This window comes from Trichechus manatus, unplaced genomic scaffold (assembly GCF_000243295.1).
Source record: "Trichechus manatus latirostris isolate Lorelei unplaced genomic scaffold, TriManLat1.0 scaffold00140, whole genome shotgun sequence".
Classification (NCBI taxonomy): Eukaryota; Metazoa; Chordata; class Mammalia; order Sirenia; family Trichechidae; genus Trichechus; species Trichechus manatus.
In genome coordinates this window covers 3,948,861-3,972,297 of record NW_004444076.1, presented here as the reverse complement: position 1 = coordinate 3,972,297, position 23,437 = coordinate 3,948,861, and the positions used below count along the sequence as shown (strand labels likewise).

The 23,437-nt window shown below is 38.3% G+C and overlaps 1 protein-coding gene across 15 annotated transcripts in view; it reads left to right on the top strand.

Annotated features, from left to right (window-relative positions):
* Positions 1 to 23,437, top strand: part of SYTL2 (synaptotagmin like 2) — a 118,578-nt gene that overhangs the window by 81,680 nt on the left and 13,461 nt on the right. For 4 of the 15 annotated variants that reach the window (XM_023739775.1, XM_023739777.1, XM_023739780.1 and 1 more), the window contains 8 exons: positions 1,123 to 4,965; positions 8,011 to 8,112; positions 10,103 to 10,156; positions 11,411 to 11,458; positions 15,163 to 15,257; positions 18,172 to 18,291; positions 19,868 to 20,037; positions 21,881 to 21,983. In XM_023739775.1, the coding sequence (XP_023595543.1) occupies positions 1,123 to 4,965; positions 8,011 to 8,112; positions 10,103 to 10,156; positions 11,411 to 11,458; positions 15,163 to 15,257; positions 18,172 to 18,291; positions 19,868 to 20,037; positions 21,881 to 21,983 (4,535 nt within the window). The remainder of the gene's footprint in view (positions 1 to 1,122; positions 4,966 to 8,010; positions 8,113 to 10,102; positions 10,157 to 11,410; positions 11,459 to 15,162; positions 15,258 to 18,171; positions 18,292 to 19,867; positions 20,038 to 21,880; positions 21,984 to 23,437) is intronic. The other 11 variants (XM_004385511.3, XM_023739784.1, XM_023739782.1 and 8 more) reach the window with 9 other exon arrangements.

Below are 23,437 nucleotides of genomic sequence, written 5' to 3'. Positions count from 1 at the left end.
CAGAGTTGCTGATTAAAATTAAAGATAGAGTTTTATTAGCTGATGTGTCCCCTAGTGCACTTGAAATGTGGCTGACTTCATAAAAACTCAGCGCACACAGTTTTCAGGAATATTTCTGTGCCTATATTGCATAGCTTAGCATTTATAAGGAAGAGAGAGTTGCTGAAACACCTGAGTTTTAACTAAAGGGGGGGAATACCTCTCACTTCCTTGATCTCAAGTGGTGTGTTATGTGTCCTGTGATCAAGGCTCAGAAGGACTCTCTCTGATTTCTTGATAGCTTAGAAAGAACTTAAGTATCTTTTCTAGCCTCTTAGCCATGAGTTAACTATTAGAGAACAGGTAGAGATCACATTCTCCATCAGTCCTCATTTTGGTTTGAATTTGGCTCGCAGAAACAACTTATAACTTAAGAACTGTAGAAAAGAAAGAGGGTTGATGGAGGGGCCTGTTGAGATCATGGTTCTCAAATTCCAGTGTGTAAAACAGCTACTAGGATGGTATAGATTCCTGGACTTCATCTTGATAGATTTTGATATAGTATATCAGGAGTCAGCCCCAGGAATATAAATATCCTAATCACCCCACTCAGATTTTCTGGAGAGAATGCCTTGTTAGTCATACTTGAAAGTCATTTTCCCAACTCCTGAATCACCTAAGTCTGTGCTTCTCAAATTTTGGTATAAGTCCGCTTTGGGGTTTACAACAGTGTGCCTAGGGATGGGCGAAGTTATAGAGTCAACATGGTATGTCTTCATGGGTTGTCAGTTTTATTAAGAGATTTGAGAGCAGATTAAAGTGAATATTTTAAGATGCAACATGGAGCATAATGCAAAATTCATATGAATGTTTAAAATTAACCAGGAACTTCAAAGAAATTTCCCAATTAGACCGACATCCCATACTTCCAGGAATCCACATTTACCTTTCTTTACTGTGATAGTGCACCTTTGGTAGAATACCTACAATTTAAATCATAATCTCTGAGAAATGGTGATATAAACAGCTAGTGATATGAAAGTGCAAATAAAATATACTTTTTTTAAAGATAATTTGAGTGACTGAATAATAATTCTTTAAGCATTCTCTTTTCTTATTTAGAAAAGCATTTCTATGTTGCAGATGAACTGTCTCATTGTGTTGTGCCTGAGCCACCTCAGGTGCCAGATCGCAGTACTAGAGACCATCAGCAAGGTAAGCTTCCCCTTCTCACTGCCCTAAAAGCTAAGACTTCCTCACGCTCTGGTCCATATGCCACTGAGATAATGAAGACAACTGATGATTCCATATCTAAAGTCCTAGACTGGTTTAATCGAAGCTCTCATTCAGATGACAATAATTCATCCCTCAAACATCCCAGCGGAATAGAGCCCAAAGAAAAAACAGACTTAAAATCACAAACTGCTGTTGCCTTGGTGACAGATGACACAAGTCTAAAAGAAAATGGCTCAAAGGCCCTATCTTCCACCCAAGTTGAATTGAAGCCTGTGGGATCTGATTCAGCATTCCAGGTAGAGGGAGATCTGCTACCTGCTGGAAATTACCAAGATGATGATATGAATATCAAATTGAAATCCATGAATTTGTCCCAACAAGGCACCCCGAAGGAAGGCCGGGGCATATTGCAACCATTTGAAAGCTATGGTACAAGTCAAGGAAGTAAAAATGTAGACCATAGCCTAAGTTCAAAAAGCACAGGCGAAGGAACCGGGATTTCTCCCCCAGCCAGCAACTATTCGTATAGTGCTCTCAAAGGATCCAACACAGAAGACCAAGTTCCATGCCACATAACAGATGTTGGCATCATGAATGAAGAAGAGTCCAAGCTTTGTGTCCATGGAAAAAATAGAGGAAAGTCAGAAGTGAATTTTAACTCTTCAGCAGTTGTCAAAGAACCAAGTTTGAAAGACAACATGAAAGCAGAGAGAAGGAGCAAAAGAGGAAATAACATTCTGAAAGTTTCCATAGAGGCAGAGAATATCAAGTTGCCACCTGGGGCTGCCAAAGGTGAATCTCCTTGGAAGAAGCCTGAGGTCGAACTACAAGAAGCTAATGAGCTTCCCAAGAACCAAGTGCAAAGAGAGAAATACAAAAGAGTGAGTGATAGAATATCCTTTTGGGAAGGAAAAAAAGCTGCTGCCGAGTTAACTTACAAAAAACCCTCATCTTCATGCAGCCAGGGAAAACCTGCTAAAGCCTGTCAGCCTGTGAAGTCACTGGGTGGGCTCACCAACAATTTATCTACAGGCCAGAGTGAATATAATCAAGTCACTGCCAAACAAGTGGTCCTAGATGAGGACGATCAAGCATCCCGTCTTTCCAGTTTTTATTCCTCAAACAAACCTAAAGAGACCAGGCTCCCAAAATCAGGAACATCCAACATAAATGAGCCTATAAAAAAATTGCCAGTGGCAGACAGTTTGCATTCTGGAAGGGACATTCCTTCACTGGCATTGCAGCATCCCTTAAATGATGGCGATGAAATACATACTCCTTTGGAGAATAATGCCTCTCTAATTGGTGAATCAAAACTCAACTTTAAAGTTTTGCCCCTAAAAGAAAGAATGGATGAAAATGACACAGAACAGGTCTATAATCACTCTCAGTTTGAAAATTTGAGAAAATTTTGGAACTTAGGAGCTGATTCAGACAATGAGTCTAATGTTGAGAAGAAAAGTACCACAATAAGCGATAAAAATTCTGTGCCTTTTAATAGCCAGAAACACAAGGAATCCAATGACATTAAATCATCTAGAAAAAATACCCATGAAATAGAGGTGCTTCTAAGCCATGAAAAAGTTACGACAAGGGAGGAAATGGAGACATTAAATTCAAAGTGCATACCCCAGGTGCTACCAGACGAAACCACACTTCCATGGAGACCACCCAGAACATCCATTCATCAGTTACCAGGAAATGAGTCATCAAAGGAAAACATGGAAAAGAATACAGAATGGTTTGTTACTCCAGTAATCAAGAAAGAAAAAGATGACTCGGACCAAGAGGTTGAAGAGTCCGTAGTGAAAACCAGTGTTTTGTATAAAGATTACAAAGACACTTTTAATGGCAGCCTACAGAAGCTGCTTGCAGAAGCATCATCACCAGCAGTCCAAACTTCTGGTGGAAAAGTTCATGTAAAACAAGAGCTTGAACCAGGTTTTTCTGAAAGTAGAGCATGGCCTCAAGAGACAGATTTGGCTGATGCTGAGGAAGAAGCCAGACAACCTAAAGAGATCATTAGTGAGCACATAGATAAAACAGTAGTTCCTCCAAAGGTTGAACGTAACACTTTCACTGCTAGTCTAGACAAACTCCTAAAGGAAGCATCTGAAATTCCACTCTCTTCCTTGCAAACCAAGCTGGAACCTGTTACCACCAGAACCAACTCTGCGCCTGAAGAGAGTAGGTTTTTTGAAAAAGTGGTGAAACAGAGTCACAACACTTCAGAAGAGAGAGAGATAATAGCCCCTTTTCCAGAGGAGGAAGAGTCTTCAGGAAATGCAGCTGTCCCCCAAAAAGTTCAGAGTGGTGAGTGCCAGCTAAATACAGAGAACTTGCTTCAGATGGCTGCAGAAGCTTCTTATCTTCACAGAAAGGGTTCCTTTGGTGATGAGGCCACATCTCCCCAAGATACGCCTTTTTCCCAGGATGCTCATCTTGCTCCGCAGGATAGGGCACTGCCTTCTCAAAGGGAAATTTCAGAAACTGTAGAAAAAGTCCTTCTTCCACCGAAAACTGCAATGAATGATATAAATGCTGCATTACAGAAGCTACTTAGAGAAGCTCAGTTGAATTATTCATCTGGGAGGGAAATAGTCCCTGGAGAAGTGAAAGTAGAATTTCCTGAAGGAATACAGGCAGCAGGTAGACCCCAAATTTCTCTGGGAGTTATCACACCAGGAACTACAACCATAGTTCTAGACAGAAAGGATTTTTGTTCCTTCAGTTTAGTTCCTGATAAAACCCACGAAATTGGATCTGATGCGCCAACAGACAGAGTGGCTCAAATGTCTCCATCAAAACAGAGCCTTAGCTCATCTGGTTCCACTGTTGCTCTGTATAGCAAAGAGCCACCTCAGGAAGTGGCAGAAATTGTGAGGGAAACAGTTATTCAACCCAAATCACAACTCCTCGCGTTCAGTGCTGGCTTAGAAAAACTGCTGGAGGAAGTAATTGAAAACTCCCGCTCAAAATATGAAAGCAATACAGGGACTCTTTCTGCATCAAAGTTAATAGGTAGTACTGAGGAGCCCAGGCGAGCTGCTTCTGAATTTCATCCTGAGGAAATAAAAGAAACAGTAGAAAAATCTGAGGCTCCATCAATAACTGAGAGTGCCTTTGATATTGGTTTAGAGAGACTCCTTAAAGAAGTATCTGAAGCTCCTTATCATTTCCAGATGTCAGTGAAGGAAGAAACTCCTGAGAAGGAGCCCTCACAGTCAGAGAAGGCCAAGTTCTTGGGTACAGTGCCCCATTTTTACTGGACAGCCTCAGAGGCCTCTGAAACGAAGGTTAAGAGTAGTGTTTTGAAATCTCAAGTCAACCAGTATGATAAAGAGTTGAGAGGAGATAAAGCCATGACTGATTTATCGGTAGATCTCTATGGTCCTGAAAGTGGGGTTGAACGCTTTGGAACCCCACAACATTATGTGGACTGTGAAATAGGGACCATTGAAACTGTATACTCCCTAGAGGAAAGAGACAGGGAAAGTGAGGTTACAGGAAGAGAAGGGAATTTTCAGCAGCATGGCTTCCAAGAGCCTCCTGAAACCATTAGTGTGTCCCAAAATAGGCAACCCATTTCTCTTCTGATGAACCGAGAAAGCTCTACAAAAGCAAGTAAAGTTGTGCTGTTTCTGGCATCACCATATAAGAAACAAGACAAAGAAGAAAAAGATTTCTCTAACTCTGATTTTTCAGATGGAAACATCAGCTCTAATGCAGAAAGCTGGAGAAATACCTCCAGTGAGCATTTTGAAATTTTTAATCCGTTGATTAATGAGTCTACTTTTTGGAATGCTGATGAATGATATATTTTTTTAATTGGGATTAATTTGGCACTCCCTGATGTTGCTAAATTCTTACAACTTCACTTCTTCTGAGCCTTTATAAATTTAAAAAAGTACATTTCATTTTGTATTCTTCAATCAGATGAGTAACATAGAGACAGCTTTACCACAAAGCTGTGTTTTAGAGTCTGATCTTATTTTTCATTAATGTACCAATAGAATTTTCAGGTTTCAAAAATATTTTTAAGGCTTTTTGGGATTAGAAAGCACTTTTGAAACATTCAAGCTAGTTTTTCTCCTGGAAATAATGAGAATTTCCTTCTTAGTTGGCAGTCTACATAGAAGTCTCCAGTAAGATTTGTGGCAAAAAAAGGTGCTACAAATGGTCACAAAATTCCCCTTTTAGGAGCAATATTTCACCCCCCCACCCCAAAACGAAACAAACCTGTTGCCGTCAAGTGGATTCTGACTCATAGCAACCATTGATAGCTAAATGCCAAGGACAAAGTTGAGGAACTTTCCCTCAGATACCTTATTCTGTGGTGTTTTTGTTGCCTCTCTCTCTGTCTCTCTGTCTCTCTCTGTCCCTCTCTCTGTCTCTCTCTCTGTCTCTCTCTGTCTCTCTCTCTCTCTCTCGGTTACCACATTCATCTAAGTGGACTTGGGGTGCTGGTTTCAGCCAGGTTATAAAACACAGAGTTGGTCTGTTTGCTATTCTGATCAGCAGTTGGGTATTTTATCAGAGAAACCCGGGAACAAATAGAAATGAGAAGTTACCTGATTAGAATGATGAAATGATAGAGGATGCTTTCTAGCCAGGACATTTTAACCAAAGTTGTGTAACTACCACTGTCGATCACCTTCCTTATTGTTGTCATTTTCTTCCTGTTTGCCATTTTCTAGCTCCCTTTGGTTTCAATGAGAACAGATACGCTTTACTGAGTGGCTGATTTCTGGGGTTTGGGTTCCCTTGTAAGTAGCTGCTAGGCCTAATTCTTAAAAACTGTCTAAAGAATTAACCTTTAATCCCAGTCAAGTTTAACCTTCTTTAACAAACCTTGCTGGTAAGAAAAGAAAAGTGAAATACTATTTCTAGTCTCTGAAATCAGATACATGTAAAAGTATAAGCTAGCATGTTAAACTTGTTGAGGTACATAGACTCTTCTTAACTACCCCATGAGTTACTAAAGTAAACTGACCGATAAGAGGAGGGCTTGCCAATTTGCACTTACTTTGGAGACTGTTGCCTAATGTCTATAGCCATATTTATAGTATACCAGCATAATTGATTGAACAGCAAAAAGGCTATCTAAAAATGAAATAATCAGTGTTAAATAACCACTCAGATAGAGCCAGAGAAAGGATTTTAAAATTATAAGCCAAGTAAGAGATACAAAATGGTATAGACATGATTTTTATATCCTCTAAGTGCCCTGGTGGTACAGTAGTTAAAGCACTCAGCTGCTAACCAAAAAGTTGGCAGTTTGAACCCACCAGCTCCTCTGCGGGTGAAAGCTGTGGCAGTCTGCTTCTGTAAAGATTACAGTCTTGGAAACCCTGTGGGGCAGTTCTACTCTGTTCTATAGGGTTGCTATGAGTCGGAATCGACTCAAAACAGCAGTGTATTTTTTAACCTGTATTAGTTTAAAACAGTCAATGGGAGGAGTGGGTAAAGCCAGGGAAGGAACCTAACTATGAGGGTACCATAATTTTGGTGAACAAGCTAAACATGTCTGACTTGAGGCTTAACCCTTAACCAACCAATACTAAATGAGCTCCTTAAAAAAAGAAAAAATCTGCGTTCCAGTAGTTTTGGAAGTGCTAGGAGATAATGTACATTTATTAGCATATTAAGGTCTCTGAGAAGGTCTGCAGTAAGAAACCTCTTAAACTTGAACACAGAAAATCCATTGCCTTCCTCTTTCTTTTTTTTGGTTCTAAAATGCCTTTACTTTGGTAAAATAAAGGCATTAGTAGATGATAGGGTTTTCCTCATTTTTTAATTTTTTAATTTTGTTGTTGAGAATATACACAGCAAAACATACACCAGTTCAACAGTTTCTAAATGTACAATTCAGTGACATTCATTACATTTTTCAAGTTGTTCCCTCCTCATTAATATAAACTCACTGCCCCCTATTGTTCCTATCTGATCTTTCAAGTTCCTATTGTTACTTTGATCCCACATAGATAGTTCTTAAAAGAGTGTAATGCCCAAGGCAGACATTTTTTACTAGTTAAGCTAAGCTGTTGTTCAGTTTTAAGATGACTTCAGGGGCTATTTTGGTTTAAGGTTTTTAAAAAGGCTTTCTCCATGTTATTTCTCAGCATATTTGTTGGAAATTTTTACTAGGTCATGAGACCCAAAAAGCCTACATCTGTTGATCTGGAGAACCCGCTATACTCTATTATACACAGATGTTAAACATCTGAATTTTTCTTCCATGGTTTTCAGCTAATTTTTTATAATGCCCCTAAAATCATTTCACGACTCTCTTCTAAAGCTGGTATGTTAAGTGGGAAGATTTAAAGTCTGGCATAGAAAAATCATGTGCCTAAAATAGATGCACAGACATCTAAGGAATCACATTTCTGTTAATGTGGCAATCTTATTCCTATATGAATTTCATGTTTGCAAAATATTCCTTGACCAGGAAAATGATCTTTCATTTTTTTAAAGAACATACTAATAGTGGAGAAATTTTATTTTCTTCTGTGAAGTAAATGCTTCTTACAGTAAATAAAAATAGCCCTGGTGGTATAGTAGTTAAGAGCTCATTTGGTTAGCAGTTCAAATCTACCAGCTGCTCCTTGGAAACTCTGTGAGGCAGTTCTGCTCTGTCCTATAGGGTTGCTATGGGTTGGAATCGACTCAACGACAAAGGGTTTTTTTGTTTTATGGCATGATACCACCTTCAAACTACGATTTCAGTGTCCATTGGGTGTTAAGAGGTTTTCTTTTTTGTATTGTGCAGCGTTCATCGGTTTTGTCTTGTAACAGGTTCAGAAGAAGAAACCAGTCCTGTTTTGAAAACTATGGAAAGGAGTGATGCTAGGAAAATGACTTCCAAAAGTCTAGAAGACATTTCATCTGATTCATCAAGTGAGAATTAAGATTGCCCCACTGTTCATGCCCATCTGAGCTTAAAAATGCTTACTCTTCTGTGACCTGACCGCATGCTGTTGTGCACTGCGACCCCTAAAAGGGGGAGTTAGCAGATGAGAATAACCTTTCCTAAGTAAACTGAAGAGGCTCACCCTAAAGGGGTTGGAACTTTGCTTTTAAAGTAACATGAGGTTTGATTACTAGAACACTGGGCTTGCTTGAATCAAAGAATCCCAGTTGGGATGTTTTCTCAAGTCCATTGAGTTTTAAAGGATTGTGAGAGTAGTAATACTACTAGTAATAAATGACATTTGTTTAGTACTGTGTGCCAGGTACTTGGTTAAGTGTCTTACATATATTATCTCATTTAATCCTCACAAGAACCCTTTGGAGGATGAATTATTATCCCTATTTCACAGATGAGGAAAATGAAACTCAGAAAGGTAAAGTAATTTGCTTAGTGTCACACTGCAGAACTGAGACTCAAGATCAGCAGACTATTATCAGGAGCATTTGTGAAGTGACAGTGGACAGTGTTCGCTATTAGTGAATTTTGCAGGATATGGAAATGAATTAGTCCCTGGCTTCAAAGGACTTTCTGTTTTCTTTTATCCCTACTTTCCTGTGGACACATTTCTTTTGGATCCTGGAGCTATACGCCCAAATACTGCCTTGACGCAGGGCACTTTTGGCACACTATTCCTCACTGGCTGCTGCTTTAATTGGTGAAGGATTTCTTGAGAACTAACAGAAAGCATCATTATATAGGGACTTGTGTGCCCAGCAAGTAGACTTAGAAATCATGGCATCTAGGGGTTTTGTTGTTACTGTTTTTAAGCTATAATGTACCCCTGGGATTACAGAGGGTCATGAGAAAATTTACTGAGCAGAAGTTAACCAGTGCCAAACTCATGTGATGGATAATTGACATTGTGATGTTATATGTAATGTTTTTAAATCAATCTGCAATTGAGACTAAAATGTCAGAGTTTAAAAAGGAAAAGAAAAAGCCGCTACACTAAACAACTTCAGTATAGAGATTCCCAGGGTTCTGAAGACAGTATTGCTGATTTGGAATGCAGTCCTAACCCTCCCAGGGATCTTAGAATCTCAGGATTGGAAGGGACTTTGAAGGTCACCCATTCCAACCTCCCCCCAATGCAGGAATTCCCTCTAAAGCCTCCTCAACAGGTGGCCAACCCCCACATCCTCTTGAATACTTCCAGAGAAGGCGAGTCCAGTCCTTTGTTGGACAGCCCTGATTGTTCGTCTGTATGTTGGCCCTGAGGAAGAAAAAAACTCAGCAACAATTGCCCCGTTTAACAAACCTCTTGCCTGTGAAGCGTGGGACTATTTCCGTGGTGCAGCTTTAAACTACTCAGGAATGTGTAGGGTTAAAAAAAAAAACAAAAAAAAAAACCACTATCAGCTGATGGGTATTCCTGCATGCTGTATTCCAAATACTGATACCCACTCTCACACTAGCCTGCCAAGATTCCACTTAGCAGCTGGTCCCCAGTTACATCTCTTCAGTTGACTTCCCAAGCAAGCCTCCCAGAGGCATATGCAAACGATGATGCACACACACAAATATTTGTTAATAGACCAAGGGCTTGGGAAGGTTTTAGTCATGGCTAGCATTTTACCCTTTCCAGAAGAATAGAGAGGCTGTTGCAGCCTGTGCTTTCTCCTGCTGCCGGCCAGCTGATTGCTTGCTCTGAGCTAACCCTCTAACCCTTGGGAGTCAGTGTGCAGCAGTGTGCTGATGTAAGCTGCATTGGGCTGAAATGGGAGCTCCCGCTATGTATGGCACTGGCTCAAGTAGCTAATCTACAGAGAAAGTATTTTGGGGAAGACATCTTGGTTGCAATCCCTCACTGCATCTTGACTAACTGCTTCCAGCTCCGGGGGCTTCCAGGAACAGTCTCATTGTTCTTTCTCTCCCAGTGTCAACTGTGTTAACTGTTTGTTAATTTCTCCTGAACAGATCAAGCAAAAGTAGATAATCTGCCAGAAGAATTAGTACGTAGTGCTGAAGATGGTAAATATCTTTATATGTTTGTATGTCTGTCTGTGCATTAGATTCTGGGGTGATTTGGGCAGCCACGGGGATGCAGCTGTTGGATAAATAGAAGAATGTCATTTGCCACTATGTAGTGAATGGTGGTTAAGTTATTATAAAATGGCTCTGACTTGGTGCATTTTGTACTAACTGTTTGTATTCTTAAGGCTACTGCTGGTGCTACCTTGTGAGGATCTCACCAGGGACCCTTGGGAAGCAAGGGTTTCTATAAACAGAAAATTGTATTTCTATGGGTATGGGCTGATATTTGCCATTCTGACTTGCAGAACTCCTTGCAGAGGCAGAAAAGTAGAGTGAGTTCCTGGGTTAAGTTATTCTTATGTTTGATTCTCAGTTCTCAGCAATTAGATTCTGTGAGCACAACTAGCAAAGCCTTAAGTTCACAGGAAAGGGTCCCAGAACAAGGGTGGACATCCTGCCTCTGCTCAGAACAAATACTAAGTATAAACCCAAGGTGAAATTATTTGATTGTGAATATTAAGGGGCCAGAAGATCTTGAAGCTTGTCAGTGGATCGGGTATTACTTGAATGAGTTATGAAATGATTAGAGTAATAGTGCCTTGGTCGGGGGAGATATGAAAATGGATCTGATTTTTACAGTTCTGCTTTTATGCAAATGTATAATTCATATTTGTATGTTGGTACTGCTGGATTTTTTGTATTTTCTTGTTTTGTTTGTTTTTGCTAAATCACCTTCTCTAGATCCATAAAAATGTATATTCACTGAGCTTTTCCAGATCATTAATCAGTTCCTTACTTTTATGTAATAATTTTGTCTTTTCTTATTATATTTACAACAATCTCATTGAGGGGCAGGGATTTTCATCTTCATTTTACAGATAAGGAAACCTCAGAGATACTAGGTGACTTGTCTAAACTTCCATAGGCAGGCAGTTAGTGGGAAGGCCTGGAATGGACTCTCAGCTTCATTACTCCTAGTCAAGTGCTCTTTCCCATTTTCCATGCTGTGGCTTAGTGAATTAAAGGAAAGATGCTAAACATCTCCTGTCTGGATCTTGGATTTTTAGTTGAACAGGAGACCTAAAGAAGCTAATGAAGAGTCACACTGGGGAATGGATGAAAGCAGGCTGAAAACCTGTCAGCTGTATTCTGCAGTCTCAGTTGTGGAACGGACATTTGAGCTTTACTTTCATGTCTTATTATTCCTTCTGTTAAAATGGTACTTATTCTCAATGTTGCTCTTCTGAGTAGATCAAAAAGCAGATCAGGAGCCAGATACAAATGAATGCGTACCAGGAAGTGAGTAGCAGGATCTTTTTCACAAATGACTGAACTTTGCCACTCTACATGGTTAAATATACTGAAATAACTAACCCATTAATAAATAATGCAGCATTTATTATTGGCACTAAACTCCGTCAGCTTACAAAACTATTTCATTCTGACAACGGTTTTATTAAAAACACTTTATTACTGTCTGTGTTGAAAGATGCTGATTCGTATTCCACCAAGAGTTATATATTAAAAAGATACATATATATTATTTAACATATATCTTATATGTTATTGCTGAGTATTATTCTGTTTTTTCAGTCTCTCTGTTCTTTGAGGGTTTGCTTAAATCAAATTGGCACCTTCTAATTTCATTTGGCTTTTATGTTGCCATATGGTCTTTAGTACTGGATCTCTTATGGTTTCTATACGAGACTAAAGATGAAGCAATTTGTACCTTATTTGGATCTAAGAAAAGAACTGCACTTTGACAATATGTAGGATGGTTGTATATGTCTCTCTACATGTCTGTATAAGCAAATTTTATTGTGTACAAGATTTAAACTCTGAGGTTTAAAACTGAATCTAAAAAAAAAATGTATACTTACGGTAACTAATGTTTATCAACTAATTAATATCCACCACCAGATAAAGACAATCCTTTGTTTTCCCTTTTCTTAGCTGAGACTACTGTCATAAGGACAAATAGCACACTAAAAAGTTGTTTGCAGAACCTAGCAAAGCAATACCAGAAGTGCACGTGTGTCATCTTGGCTTCCCAGTTTCAGCCAGTTTCTTAAACATAGGCACTGGAAGTATGAAAATAAGGATACACGTCCCTGCTTTCAGGAGTCCGCAGTATATTAAATAATAATTCCCAGCAGTCTTTGGATGTACTAATAGGCCTTAATGAGAAGAGTAGCTAAATGAAGGAGCCATTAGATAAAGTGCTGATGCTAGACGTCAGTGACATCTAGTATGAAATCTGAAACTTTGCTCATGAGGTCCTCTGAAGATGCTGAGCGTTGGCACATGACTTGACAACTACCTAAGAACTGCGCTGTCTCTCTTTAGCTGCTGCAGAGGAAGCAAGACTTTTGCCCATAGAGAGTGTTAGGTAAAGAGGCTTTTCCAGTTGCTTTTGAATTGGCAGATGCTTTGAGGTTGGGCATCTTATTTTATCTTGCTATGTTTTATTCAACACTTAGTCTTAGGAGTGAAAACAAACTATATATTGACACATATGCCTATACATATGTATCTTTTTTCCAGCAGTTTATACATATATAATTTAGTGACATTGAATAAATTCTTCGAGTTGTAAAACCATTCTCACTGTCCTTTTCTGAGTTGTTCCTCCCTCATTAACATAAACTCACTGCCCTCTAAGGTTCCTATTAATCTTTTGAGTTGCTGTCGTCAGTTTGATCTCATGTAGATAGTTCTTAAAAGGGCATAATGCTCAAGGCAGACCTTGTTTTACTAGTTAAGCTAAACTATCATTTGGTTTTAAGATGACTTCAGGGGATATTTTGGTTTAAGATTTAAAGATTATCTCAGGGCAATAGTTTCAGGGGTTCATCCAGCTGCCATGGCTCCAGAAAGTCTAGAGTCTATGAGAATTTGAAATTCTGTTCTACATTTTCCCCCTTTTGATCAGGATTCTTCTATGGAGTCTGATCAAAATGTTTAGTAATGGTAGCCAGGCACCATCCCATTCTTCTGGTCTTATGGCAAAGGAGACAAGTTGTTCATGGAGATAATTAAACACACATTCCATATCCTCCTTCTATTCTTGACTCTCCGTCTTCCTCTGTTGATCCAGATGAATAGAGACCAATTGTACACATACATATTTATTCATTATCTCTTAATTGTCTTAGTTATTAGGCAAGGCAAATAAAATAACTGTGTGCTGAACCCTGGGTGAATTAATTTCTCCCTGTTTATGATATTTTCCAGAATGACCCTTAGTGCCTGGGCTGAGATTATTCCTTTTCTCTAGGTGAAGAGTGTATTCTTACCATAAGACAAAAATCAAATATATGATCAAAACATAAGTAAAGCTCATAAATAAAAAATTAACTGCATCTGAGTTGTGGATAAAATTGATTTTGACCTAGATGTTATTATCTAACAATATAATTTAAAAATAATAACTCTATTATAATAAAAAAAATTGCATACTCATTGGGCCATACTCTGACTTCTTGGGCCCTGATCTAACACTGCTGCTCGTATATGTCACCCCAATACACTCACACACGTTCTTGTTTAATGGGAAGTGATTAAAGTAGACATCATTCTAGTGAAATACTGTGAATGTATTTTAATGTGCGTTTACCTTTATGATCCTAAGGCTAAGTGAGAACTACTGTGTAAACAAGCATATACTTAATATGTGTAGCTCTAACTTTGTTTTTCTTTTATTAGATTTCTTTTAATTAAAAATTAGCTACTGCCTAGGGCTCAATTTAAGCCTTTTGAGTTACATTGCTGTTATGTGCCATCAAGTGATTCCGACTCATAGCAACCCTGTAGGACAGAGTAGAACTGCCCAACTGGGTTTCCTAGGCTCTCATCTCTATAGGAACAGATGTTGCCAGGTCTTTTCTTCCAAGGAGCCGCTAGTGGATTTGAACCACTGACCTTTCGGTTAGCAGCCAAGCCCTTAACCATTGCACCACCAGGGCTCCTTCCTTTGAGTTATATGTAGAAACATAATTTGATTTTTGGCTATTTCACTAGTATCCCTTTAAAAGACAAAGCTAAGTCAATATATATGCATCACATTTGAAAGATAATTTAAATAATATCAGGTAATATTTATTTGTTTAACAAATACTTATATAGGGTCTACTATGTGCCAGGCAGTATTCTAAGTACTTTGAAGAACATTAACTCATTCCATATAAAAGCTATAGTTCACCATAAAAAAAGCTTCGACATGATTCCTAGACAAAGAAGAAAATAGTTTTCTTGCTAGAGATATGCAAATTAGGAATAGAATTTATCATTTTATTGTACCTTCCATACATGTACTCACTATATCAGAAAGAATTCATACACTGTATTTTCATATTAAATTCTTAGAGTATTCTAACCTGAATCATTCATCCTTGTCCTTGGGATACCTCTAGTGATCATTCTCTGAGTTGACAGGTATCTAAATAATTTCTATTTTCAAAAAATTAATTAGTTTTGGATTGTACTCTTTCATAATTCTGAGTGAAACACTATCAGAAAAGTAATCCCCATAATCACTAAACAAACCATCTCTTAGACACTCAATAGCAGGACACTTTTATCATTGAGTTGTGTACAAAGATCCTTACTGTCCAGATGAAATAGTTTTCAGCCTGCAGCACGTTAGAAATATAATGTGTCTTGAGGAGATGAACCAATAAATTACGGTTTAGATCTTGTTAGACATTCTGGTGTGAAAAAATACGTTACATTGACAATATTCTTCTGTATAATTCAAGTCCAGCTGTAATTCAATAAAAACTAATGGTTTTTACAATTTTTATGTTTTATTTGGTTCAACTCCTTGCTAATTCTCTATGTAGTTTATGAACACTGCATGTTGCTTACCTTATGATGCTGTGCATGTAAACTACCGTGCTTCTAACCTTTTTACAAAAACATGTCTGTTCATAGATGAAAGAAAAGTGTGTTTTCATCTTATGCCTAGTGTTGTCTGATTTTGAAATGGAAATGCTGCTCTTTAGTTTCCACAGTGCCGTCACAACCTGGTAATCAGTTTTCCCACCCCGACAAACTCAAAAGGATGAGCAAGTCTGTTCCAGCATTTCTCCAAGATGAGGCAAGTTTGTCTTTTATACTTCAGAAAAATGGAGCCAGACAGGTGGATTTGCTATGCCCGGGTTGGTGTATTTGTATGCCACTGTGGCAGAGACCAAGGAGGTCAGCAGGACTGGCCCTTGCTTTCCAAGTCAATAGAGGTAGTGTTGTTAATCCTGGATCAAGGCAGGGCATGTTTTATTTAACTCAAACAGTGACTCTTTTTGTTCAGTGAAGTCAAATTGCATAGATTTGGGAATGTGACTTTTGTTTCAAAGTGAGTGCCAAATAAGAATCAAGGCAGAAATATGTTGGTGTGAACTACTCCTCTGTAATTAGTTAATTTGTAAAAACTTAGTCTAGGTAGTATAACTAGCTTAAAAGCATTTGTTAAAATAATAAAAATAGCAATGACAGTAGCAAATTTTAAAGAATCTCTAGTAGGTGCTAGGTACTTTACATACATTATCTCATTTAATCCCCCTAACAACACTGGGAGGTAGGCACCATCATTATCCTCAGGTATGACAGGTGTGGAAACTGAGATTTAGAGAGGTGAAGTAACCTCACTTAGCTAGAAAGGAGTTGAATTAGGACTGGAACCCAGATCTGACTCCAGAGCCCACCACTATACCATATCTCAAATAGGAACATTACTATTAGCTACTATTTGTTGAGTACCTACTATGTACCAAGCACTTAATATTCATTCTAAAATCCGACCTTCACTAACTGAACATGATAGATACTATTTTCTCCATTTTATAAAAAAGGAAAGAGACTGAGAAAGGTTAAGTAACTTTTCCAAAATCCAGCAGCTGCTAAAGAGTGGATTTGGGACTCAGATGTTTTGACTTAATATCTCATGTTCTTGCAGTCAGGTAGTTAGAAGCGTGAACTTTAGGTCAGACATTCCCAGTTCTGACTATGCTACTTATGTTACTTATTCGCTGCTTGTAATCATGGACAAAATCCTTAACCTCTCTGAGTCTGGTTTCCTAGTACCTACCACATAAGGTTATGAGGAGTCAGTGGATAATGCAGGGAAAGCATGTAGCACAGTGCCTGGCACATAGTAAGTACTCAGTAAACGTTACCTGTTACTGTTTGCAGTTTTGGTCTGATTTCTGGTGGTGAAATAAAAGGCTTCATCTTTATTCTCTTAGTAGGTAGAATGTTAGGAAAGCTCTGGACAACAAATACATTATGCTCCCCTCTTCCTGAGCACCAAGTGAATTACACCACTCTGTCCATTCTTGGACCTTGATGAACCATATCTGCAAACATTCAGCTCTTGCATTATGCTTAAGAGCCCACATTACAGTTTCATGTAGAAAGAATCGCTCATCCTTTGGAACTAACTCATTAGCAGGAACCCAGTGGCAGGCACCCCATGGTGTTCCTGTGGTTTTATACCTTTGTAAATCAGCTTTGGTCTACCAACACAGCAGGATTTGGGTGGTCATGTGAATGAACCATGTAATAATTGGAGAAATAAATGACACCAGTTCCTGGTTTTTGTTTTCACCCCCTCCCTTCAGTTTTAACCTGCCGTGTCATAGCTCTACACAAAAGAGAGACCAGATCGTTTGGGTTTGTGCATCACAGATGCCAAAATTAAGCCATATCATTTTACCCTTATCAAAATACTTAGGGTTGAACTGGATATTAAAAGGAAGTGGAGGTGAAATCAGGCCTTTTTCCTTTGTTCACTGTCCCTGTGAGGCTTAGCATTGGTTACATTTGTTGAGTGCCAACTATGTGAAAAGCATTGTTCCAGGTTGACAAGACAGGGTCCTGTTCTTTTAGTAGTTCATTAATAAGCCTGATAATACTAGGTAGAATGTAGTACATGCTCTAATAGAGGAAAATGGACTGTAAGCATGTAGGGAGAGGGTGTGACAACAGAAACACATTAAAAATATATACTTTTTTTTTTTAATCCTTGAGGGGGGATTATTTTCTTATTCATGTAAGTGATTAATTTTGTTGTTCTTTAACCCCTTTTCTTAATCTGCATTAGAATTGGCATCCATTATATTGATGCATAATTGCATGGCCCTGGAATATGCTGGCATGAACTAACTGCTACATGAAGGTGTTCCCTTAACCACAGTAGCTACTGAACTTCCCCATAAACCCTCCAAACCAAAAGAAGCTCATTCTGAATCATAAATGTTTTAAACTACTATCCAATAAACTTGCGATCAAATATAATAAAATTTGTTATTGCCACTTCCTTTCTTATCTTAGGCAAATATTTCCTGAGACATAGTTAAAATAAGTATCTCAATGCCTTTTCTTTCTGAGATGTGGGTAGAATACTTACTTCATATACTTCCCCTTAACAGCATAAGATAAGCACAATAGCACCAATATAAAGTGTGGCACAGAATAAACAAAAACAACCCTTAGTTGAAAAGGATCAGACTGGAATTTCTTTTTCCTAGTATAATAGCATCTCAAGTAAAAGATTTGATTTTTAGGGAAGTTAGGGCTATGTTAATAATGAGAGGAATTTAGCATGAACTTTTTTTTTTTTTCTGTTTTTTTGACAGTGAATCTTAGACCTTTTATTGTCTGAGTAAAGTTAATTTCTCATATATATTATGAAAGTTCTCAAAGCAACATAAATAAATAATATTAAGAGAGTGACAAGAAAACTTGCAATAGCGCTGCCGTCTGTAGCACCTTTTGGTGAAAAAATAACTGTTATTTTGGTGTAACTAGCCACTGTCCTCCTTAGGTCAGGTTCAGAGCAGACTTTCCACCCCATCCTGTAGCCCATTCTCTGGCAATTATCACTAAACGTCCGTTGACCTTGGGAAATACCAGAGATCAGTGGGTTACTGAGATAATATCTTTGCCTAAACAGAGATTCTGACCTTGACTCATTCTGAATTTAAATACTGTGTGTATTATATGATGTTTTGTAGAGTGATGACAGAGAAACAGATACAGCATCAGAAAGCAGTTACCAGCTCAGCAGACACAAGAAGAGCCCGAGCTCTTTAACCAATCTTAGCAGCTCCTCTGGCATGACGTCCTTGTCTTCTGTATGTAAACAAACGCTTCGTGTTAATACCTCTCTGCTGTGAACCTTGCTCTGCCATGCTCCTGCTCATTGTAAAACAGCCTCTTATTGTATTATTTCTCGGATTCCAAGGGCATGAGCTTCTTCTCTAATTCACAGTTAGCTTCTAGCTAGCTAAATCTTCCTTTTTTCTCGTCTTCTCTCTCTTTTTTTTTGTGTGTGTGTAGAAGGGGTCATATCCATTACAAATGTGTGTGTGTTTTTTTTAAATTTAGAAACTGTACTTCAAAAACAAACCTAAACTGCCAACAAGATGAACTACTCAATTTTTCTGTGCAACAAATGGGGCAACTATAGTAAAGTCCTGGTGGCACAGTGGTTAAGAGCTCAGCTGCTAACCAAAAAGTGGGCAGTTTGAATCCACCAGCCACCCCTTAGAAACCGTATGGGGCAGTTCTTCTTTGTCCTGCAGGGTCACTGTGAGTCGGAATCAACTTGACGGCACCGGGTTTTGGTTTATAGTAAAGTCTGCTTACATTAGATATATTTTCATGTACCTGATGAATAAAAATACCAATTTTCCTAAAAGAACTGGCGAGGTGATTCTTTTTCTTATAGAAGGATTTAGAATAAGGTTTTAAAAGGAAAGCTCTCTATAATTGCTCAGACTTGATTTAAGAAAATTTGACTTATATAAAACTTCTTGCATAAAATGAGGTAGTTGTGTGTGCATGTAGTGTGTGTGTGTATGCATATACATATATGTACACAGACATAAATATATCTGCATCCATTTATCCAAGTATTTCTCTGATAACACATATGCATACTCTTATCTCACAGGTATGCTAATCAAATGATAAAGCTGTGCTTAAATTCTTACAGGCTTGGCATTTATCCAGCTATTTATTTTGTTTTGGAATCTGTTTAATTAAATTGAGTTTCTGCTGATAACAATCTAGTGTCTGCCCTTGGGAAGGTTTTAAACCTCCTTCATCAATCATCCGTTTTCTACCCTTTCTAACCTATAAAAGCACATGGCTCAGTAAGCCTTTTCAGTGGATGGATAACTTAGTAAAATTCCTTTTTAGTACCTTGAAAGTTTGATAGAGCGGTGTGTCACTGTGGTTTGTGGTCCTGGGGTTTCTCACATCCTCTGTCTTTGACTTTTAAATACAGTGCATGCCTAAAAATGGGGATCTGAGTGCCACCTAGCAACGAATCACCCTGCTTTGAAATGAGCCAGCAACTAAATAACTTTGTATTTCACTTTTCATCTAAGTCTTTTAAAGGCAAAAAATTTTTTTAAACACTGGTCATGTATATCATGTCAGGTTGTCTGGGTTGATAGGTCTTTGTTGTTATTTTTAGTTGCTGTCAAGTCAGTTCTGATAGATAGTGACCCAATAGGACAGAGTAGAACTACCCCATAGGGTTTCCAAGGAACAGCTAGTGGATATGTCTTTATGCTACATTAAATTAATAGCTTTTATATGCAAGTTAGAGAAATCATGGCAAGCAAGGATTTTATCCATGATCCTCGTGTTGGGTTCAAGAATGGGATAGAGGCAAACTCTGTGTGTTTCTGATGCTTTCAGGTGAGTGGCAGTATGATGAGTGTTTATAGTGGAGACTTTGGCAATCTGGAAGTTAAAGGGAATATTCAGTTTGCCATCGACTATGTGGACTCATTGAAGGAGTTGCATGTTTTTGTGGCGCAGTGTAAGGATTTAGCAGCAGTGGACGTGAAAAAACAACGTTCAGATCCGTAAGTACATTTTGGAGTCAACTACTTTCAAACTATTAATCTTTTTTTGTTTATTGTTGTAGTTTAAGTGAAAGTTTACATTTCAAGTTAGTCTCTTATACAAAAATTTATATATACATTGTTATGTGACCCTAATTGCTCCCCTATACTGTGGCAGTACCCTCCTCCTTTCCACCCCTGATTTCCCATGTCCATTCAACCAGCTCCTAACCCTCTCTGCCTTCCCATCTCACCTCCAGACAGAAGCTGCCCATTTAGTCTCATGTATCTACTTGAGCTAAGAAGCACACTCTTCACAAGTATCATTTTATGTCCTACGGTCCAGTCCAATCTTTGTCTGAAGAGTTGGCCTCGTAAATTGTTTTAGTTCTAGGCTGATAGAGAATCTGGGGGCCGTGCTTTCCGGGGTTCCTCCAGTCTCAGACCATTAAGTTGGGTCTTTTTACTAGAATCAAACTATTATTCTTGTTAAGAATTGGAAGAAAAGAAAGTAATCAAAGGGAGGGTGTGTGACTGTTGAAAGGAATGTTTGAAAAAGAAAAGTTGGGGGAAATGCTGTTTTATTTACTTTATAAATTCATATGCCAAACTTATTAAATTATAAAAATCACAGAGAAGCACAGAATGTTTCCTGTTGGTTGGGACCTTTGAGGTCATCTTGTCTAGATTGTTTTACAGATAAGGAAAGAAGAGCCAGTGGCCTATTTGCCTAAACTCAGATAATCAGTGGAGAACTGAGGAATGAGGGCTTGAACCTATGCCTCTTTTCACAACACTGTCACACTTTCCAAAAAATTGGGGACATGTGGAGCTTAAGTAAGGAGCCGTGGTGGTGCAGTGGTTAAGTATTTGGCTGCTAATCAAAAGGTCAGGTGTTAAAATCCACCAGCCGCTCTGCATAAGAAAGATGTGGCTGTGGCTTCCATAAAGATTACAGCCTTGGAAACCCTGTGGGGCAGTTCTGTTCTGTCCTTTAGGGGCGATATGAGTCTGAATCAACTTGATGGCAACAGATTTGGTGTTTTTTTTGTTTTTTGTATTTTTTTAAGGAGGCATAAGTCATATGTTTAGTACTGTAGAAATAATTGCGATTCTGGAATAAGGTAGTTTCCATATTTAAATTACATCCTACAGAAGACTTATAGGGAGAATTACTAGTTCATCTTTTAAATCATAGGCTTGACTGCCTTTCAGTCTGTTTGCAAAAGTTGAATGATATTTCCCAGTTATGCCTGTGTAGAAGTCTGATTCTTAATTATTTTGCTGGGATCAACCCAGTCCTGTTTCTTTTATTCTTATCGTAAATACAACTGGGCTTAATATCTTTTATTATTATTTTTTTACATTGACTACGGCTTGATTAGATGTATGCTAAGATTAATTTTTTTTTCAAAAAACAGTAACAAAAATGTAAAATAAAATTAAATCTGCAGGCACCAAACCCTTTTGGCAATAGGTACCAAACCTACAGAATTAAACCCTAGGTTAGAAGTCTTTCCCCTAACCATCCCCCCAGCACACACACACACATTAGGTGATGCTATTGGTTGTTGGTAGTGGTGCATTCGATTCTGACTCACATTAGGTAAAACCAAAGGAAAAGAGGAATTTGGTAAATAACCTTTAAAATTCTTCAAAGCAATATCAAATGATCAATTCTGCTGAAACCTCTTTAAACATTTAAGTGTAAGGTATTAATGGAAGCGTTTATTACTTAATGCCTTTTTCAGTGTCATGAAATAATTGTTTTTGTTGTTAGTTTTTGATGCATTTTTTTAAAGTAGAGGTAGAAACATCACTTTCATCACCTCTGACCTTGTTATCTGTTCTCTTCTCTTTTCAGATATGTAAAGACCTATTTGTTACCAGACAGAGGCAAAATGGGCAAGAAGAAAACAGTCGTAGTGAAGAAAACCTTGAATCCTGTATATAACGAGATTCTGCGGGTATCTATGAATTCTCTATGTAGGAAAATCACAAACGACAACATATACATTTAAATAGCCATTTCTTCTGGGGTAGTGTCTTTATAGATAGCCAGTCACCAGGAGAGGAGAAGGAAAGTAATAAAAAAAATTCTGAGAATCTGCTTTGTATGAGGCAATGTACTATGCATGTTATGTACATTATCCCATTTTCTCTCCATACATACCCTGCCAGGCAGGTATTATTATTTGCATCTCACAGATGAGGCCAAGGAAGCTTAGGGAAATAAAGTAACTTGCTCAAGAACACACACACGGCAAAGTTGAGCATTGCAACCAGAATGATCCTCTTAAACCACAGTTCATCTCGTTTCTTTGCTTAAATCCTTTTGGGATTTCCATTACTCTTAGAATTAAGTCTGTCCTTCTTAATATGCATACCAATTCCTTCACAACCTGAGCTTCAGCCTCATCTCTCCCTTTTATATTCTATATTCAAGCTACACTATATTCCTTTCAGTTCGCTGGAGGAATTACATTTTCTCACACTAATAGGACCTTCTCGTCCTTGGGGTTGGCATATTCTTCCCCAACATTCTTTCCCTAACTACCTTGTACACAGCCTTAAATGCCTGTTCCTGTGAGAGTTTGTCCTTAATCCCTGAATTCCCTTGCTATCTGCTGCCTCAGTAGCCTTGTTTCATGGTAGACTATGTTAACACTCAGCACTTTAAAGTACTGGTTTAATTGTCTGCCTTCCCACTAAACTGTAAATTCCATGAGGGCAGGTACCAACTCTGGGTTGCTTATAAACTGTGTGCCTTTGGGCAAATGACTTAACTATAACTCAGACCTGATTAAAAGATTGAAAGAGCTAATATATGTGAAGTGATTAGCATACACTAAATATTTTGTAAGTGTTGGCTATTAGCTATTATTGTTGTAGCCCTGATTCTTAGTAGTTCTGATATATCATAGGTACTAAAAAAATGTTTATTGGAGGGTTGGATGAATGGACAGATGAATGGAAAGTATACCTGACTCAAATACCCATTTTATTCCCCCCTGCCCTAAACGGGATCATACTACTTTAGTCACAAGTAACATATCATCATATAAAAGTAACAATATTAAAAAGTACTGTTTATCCATGGATGAATTAACCACCTTGTGAATTTTCTGTAGTAAATTTTTAATAACCGTTTGATACCCTACTATTTCTGTGTCAGCTACTTCAACACTATGCTCAGGAGAGGCCAGCTAATTTAAACCATAAACTCAGAGAAAGACAAGTCAGCTACAACCAAAAAGGGTGTTCACATAGTGCATTATAAAGCCAAATACCAAAAATACCAAACCCGTTGCCATCGAGTAGAATCCAACTCATAGCTATCTTGTAGGACAGAGTGGAACTGCCCTGGTAGGGTTTCCAAGGCTGTAAATCTTTTCAGAAGCAGACTGCCACACCGTTTTCC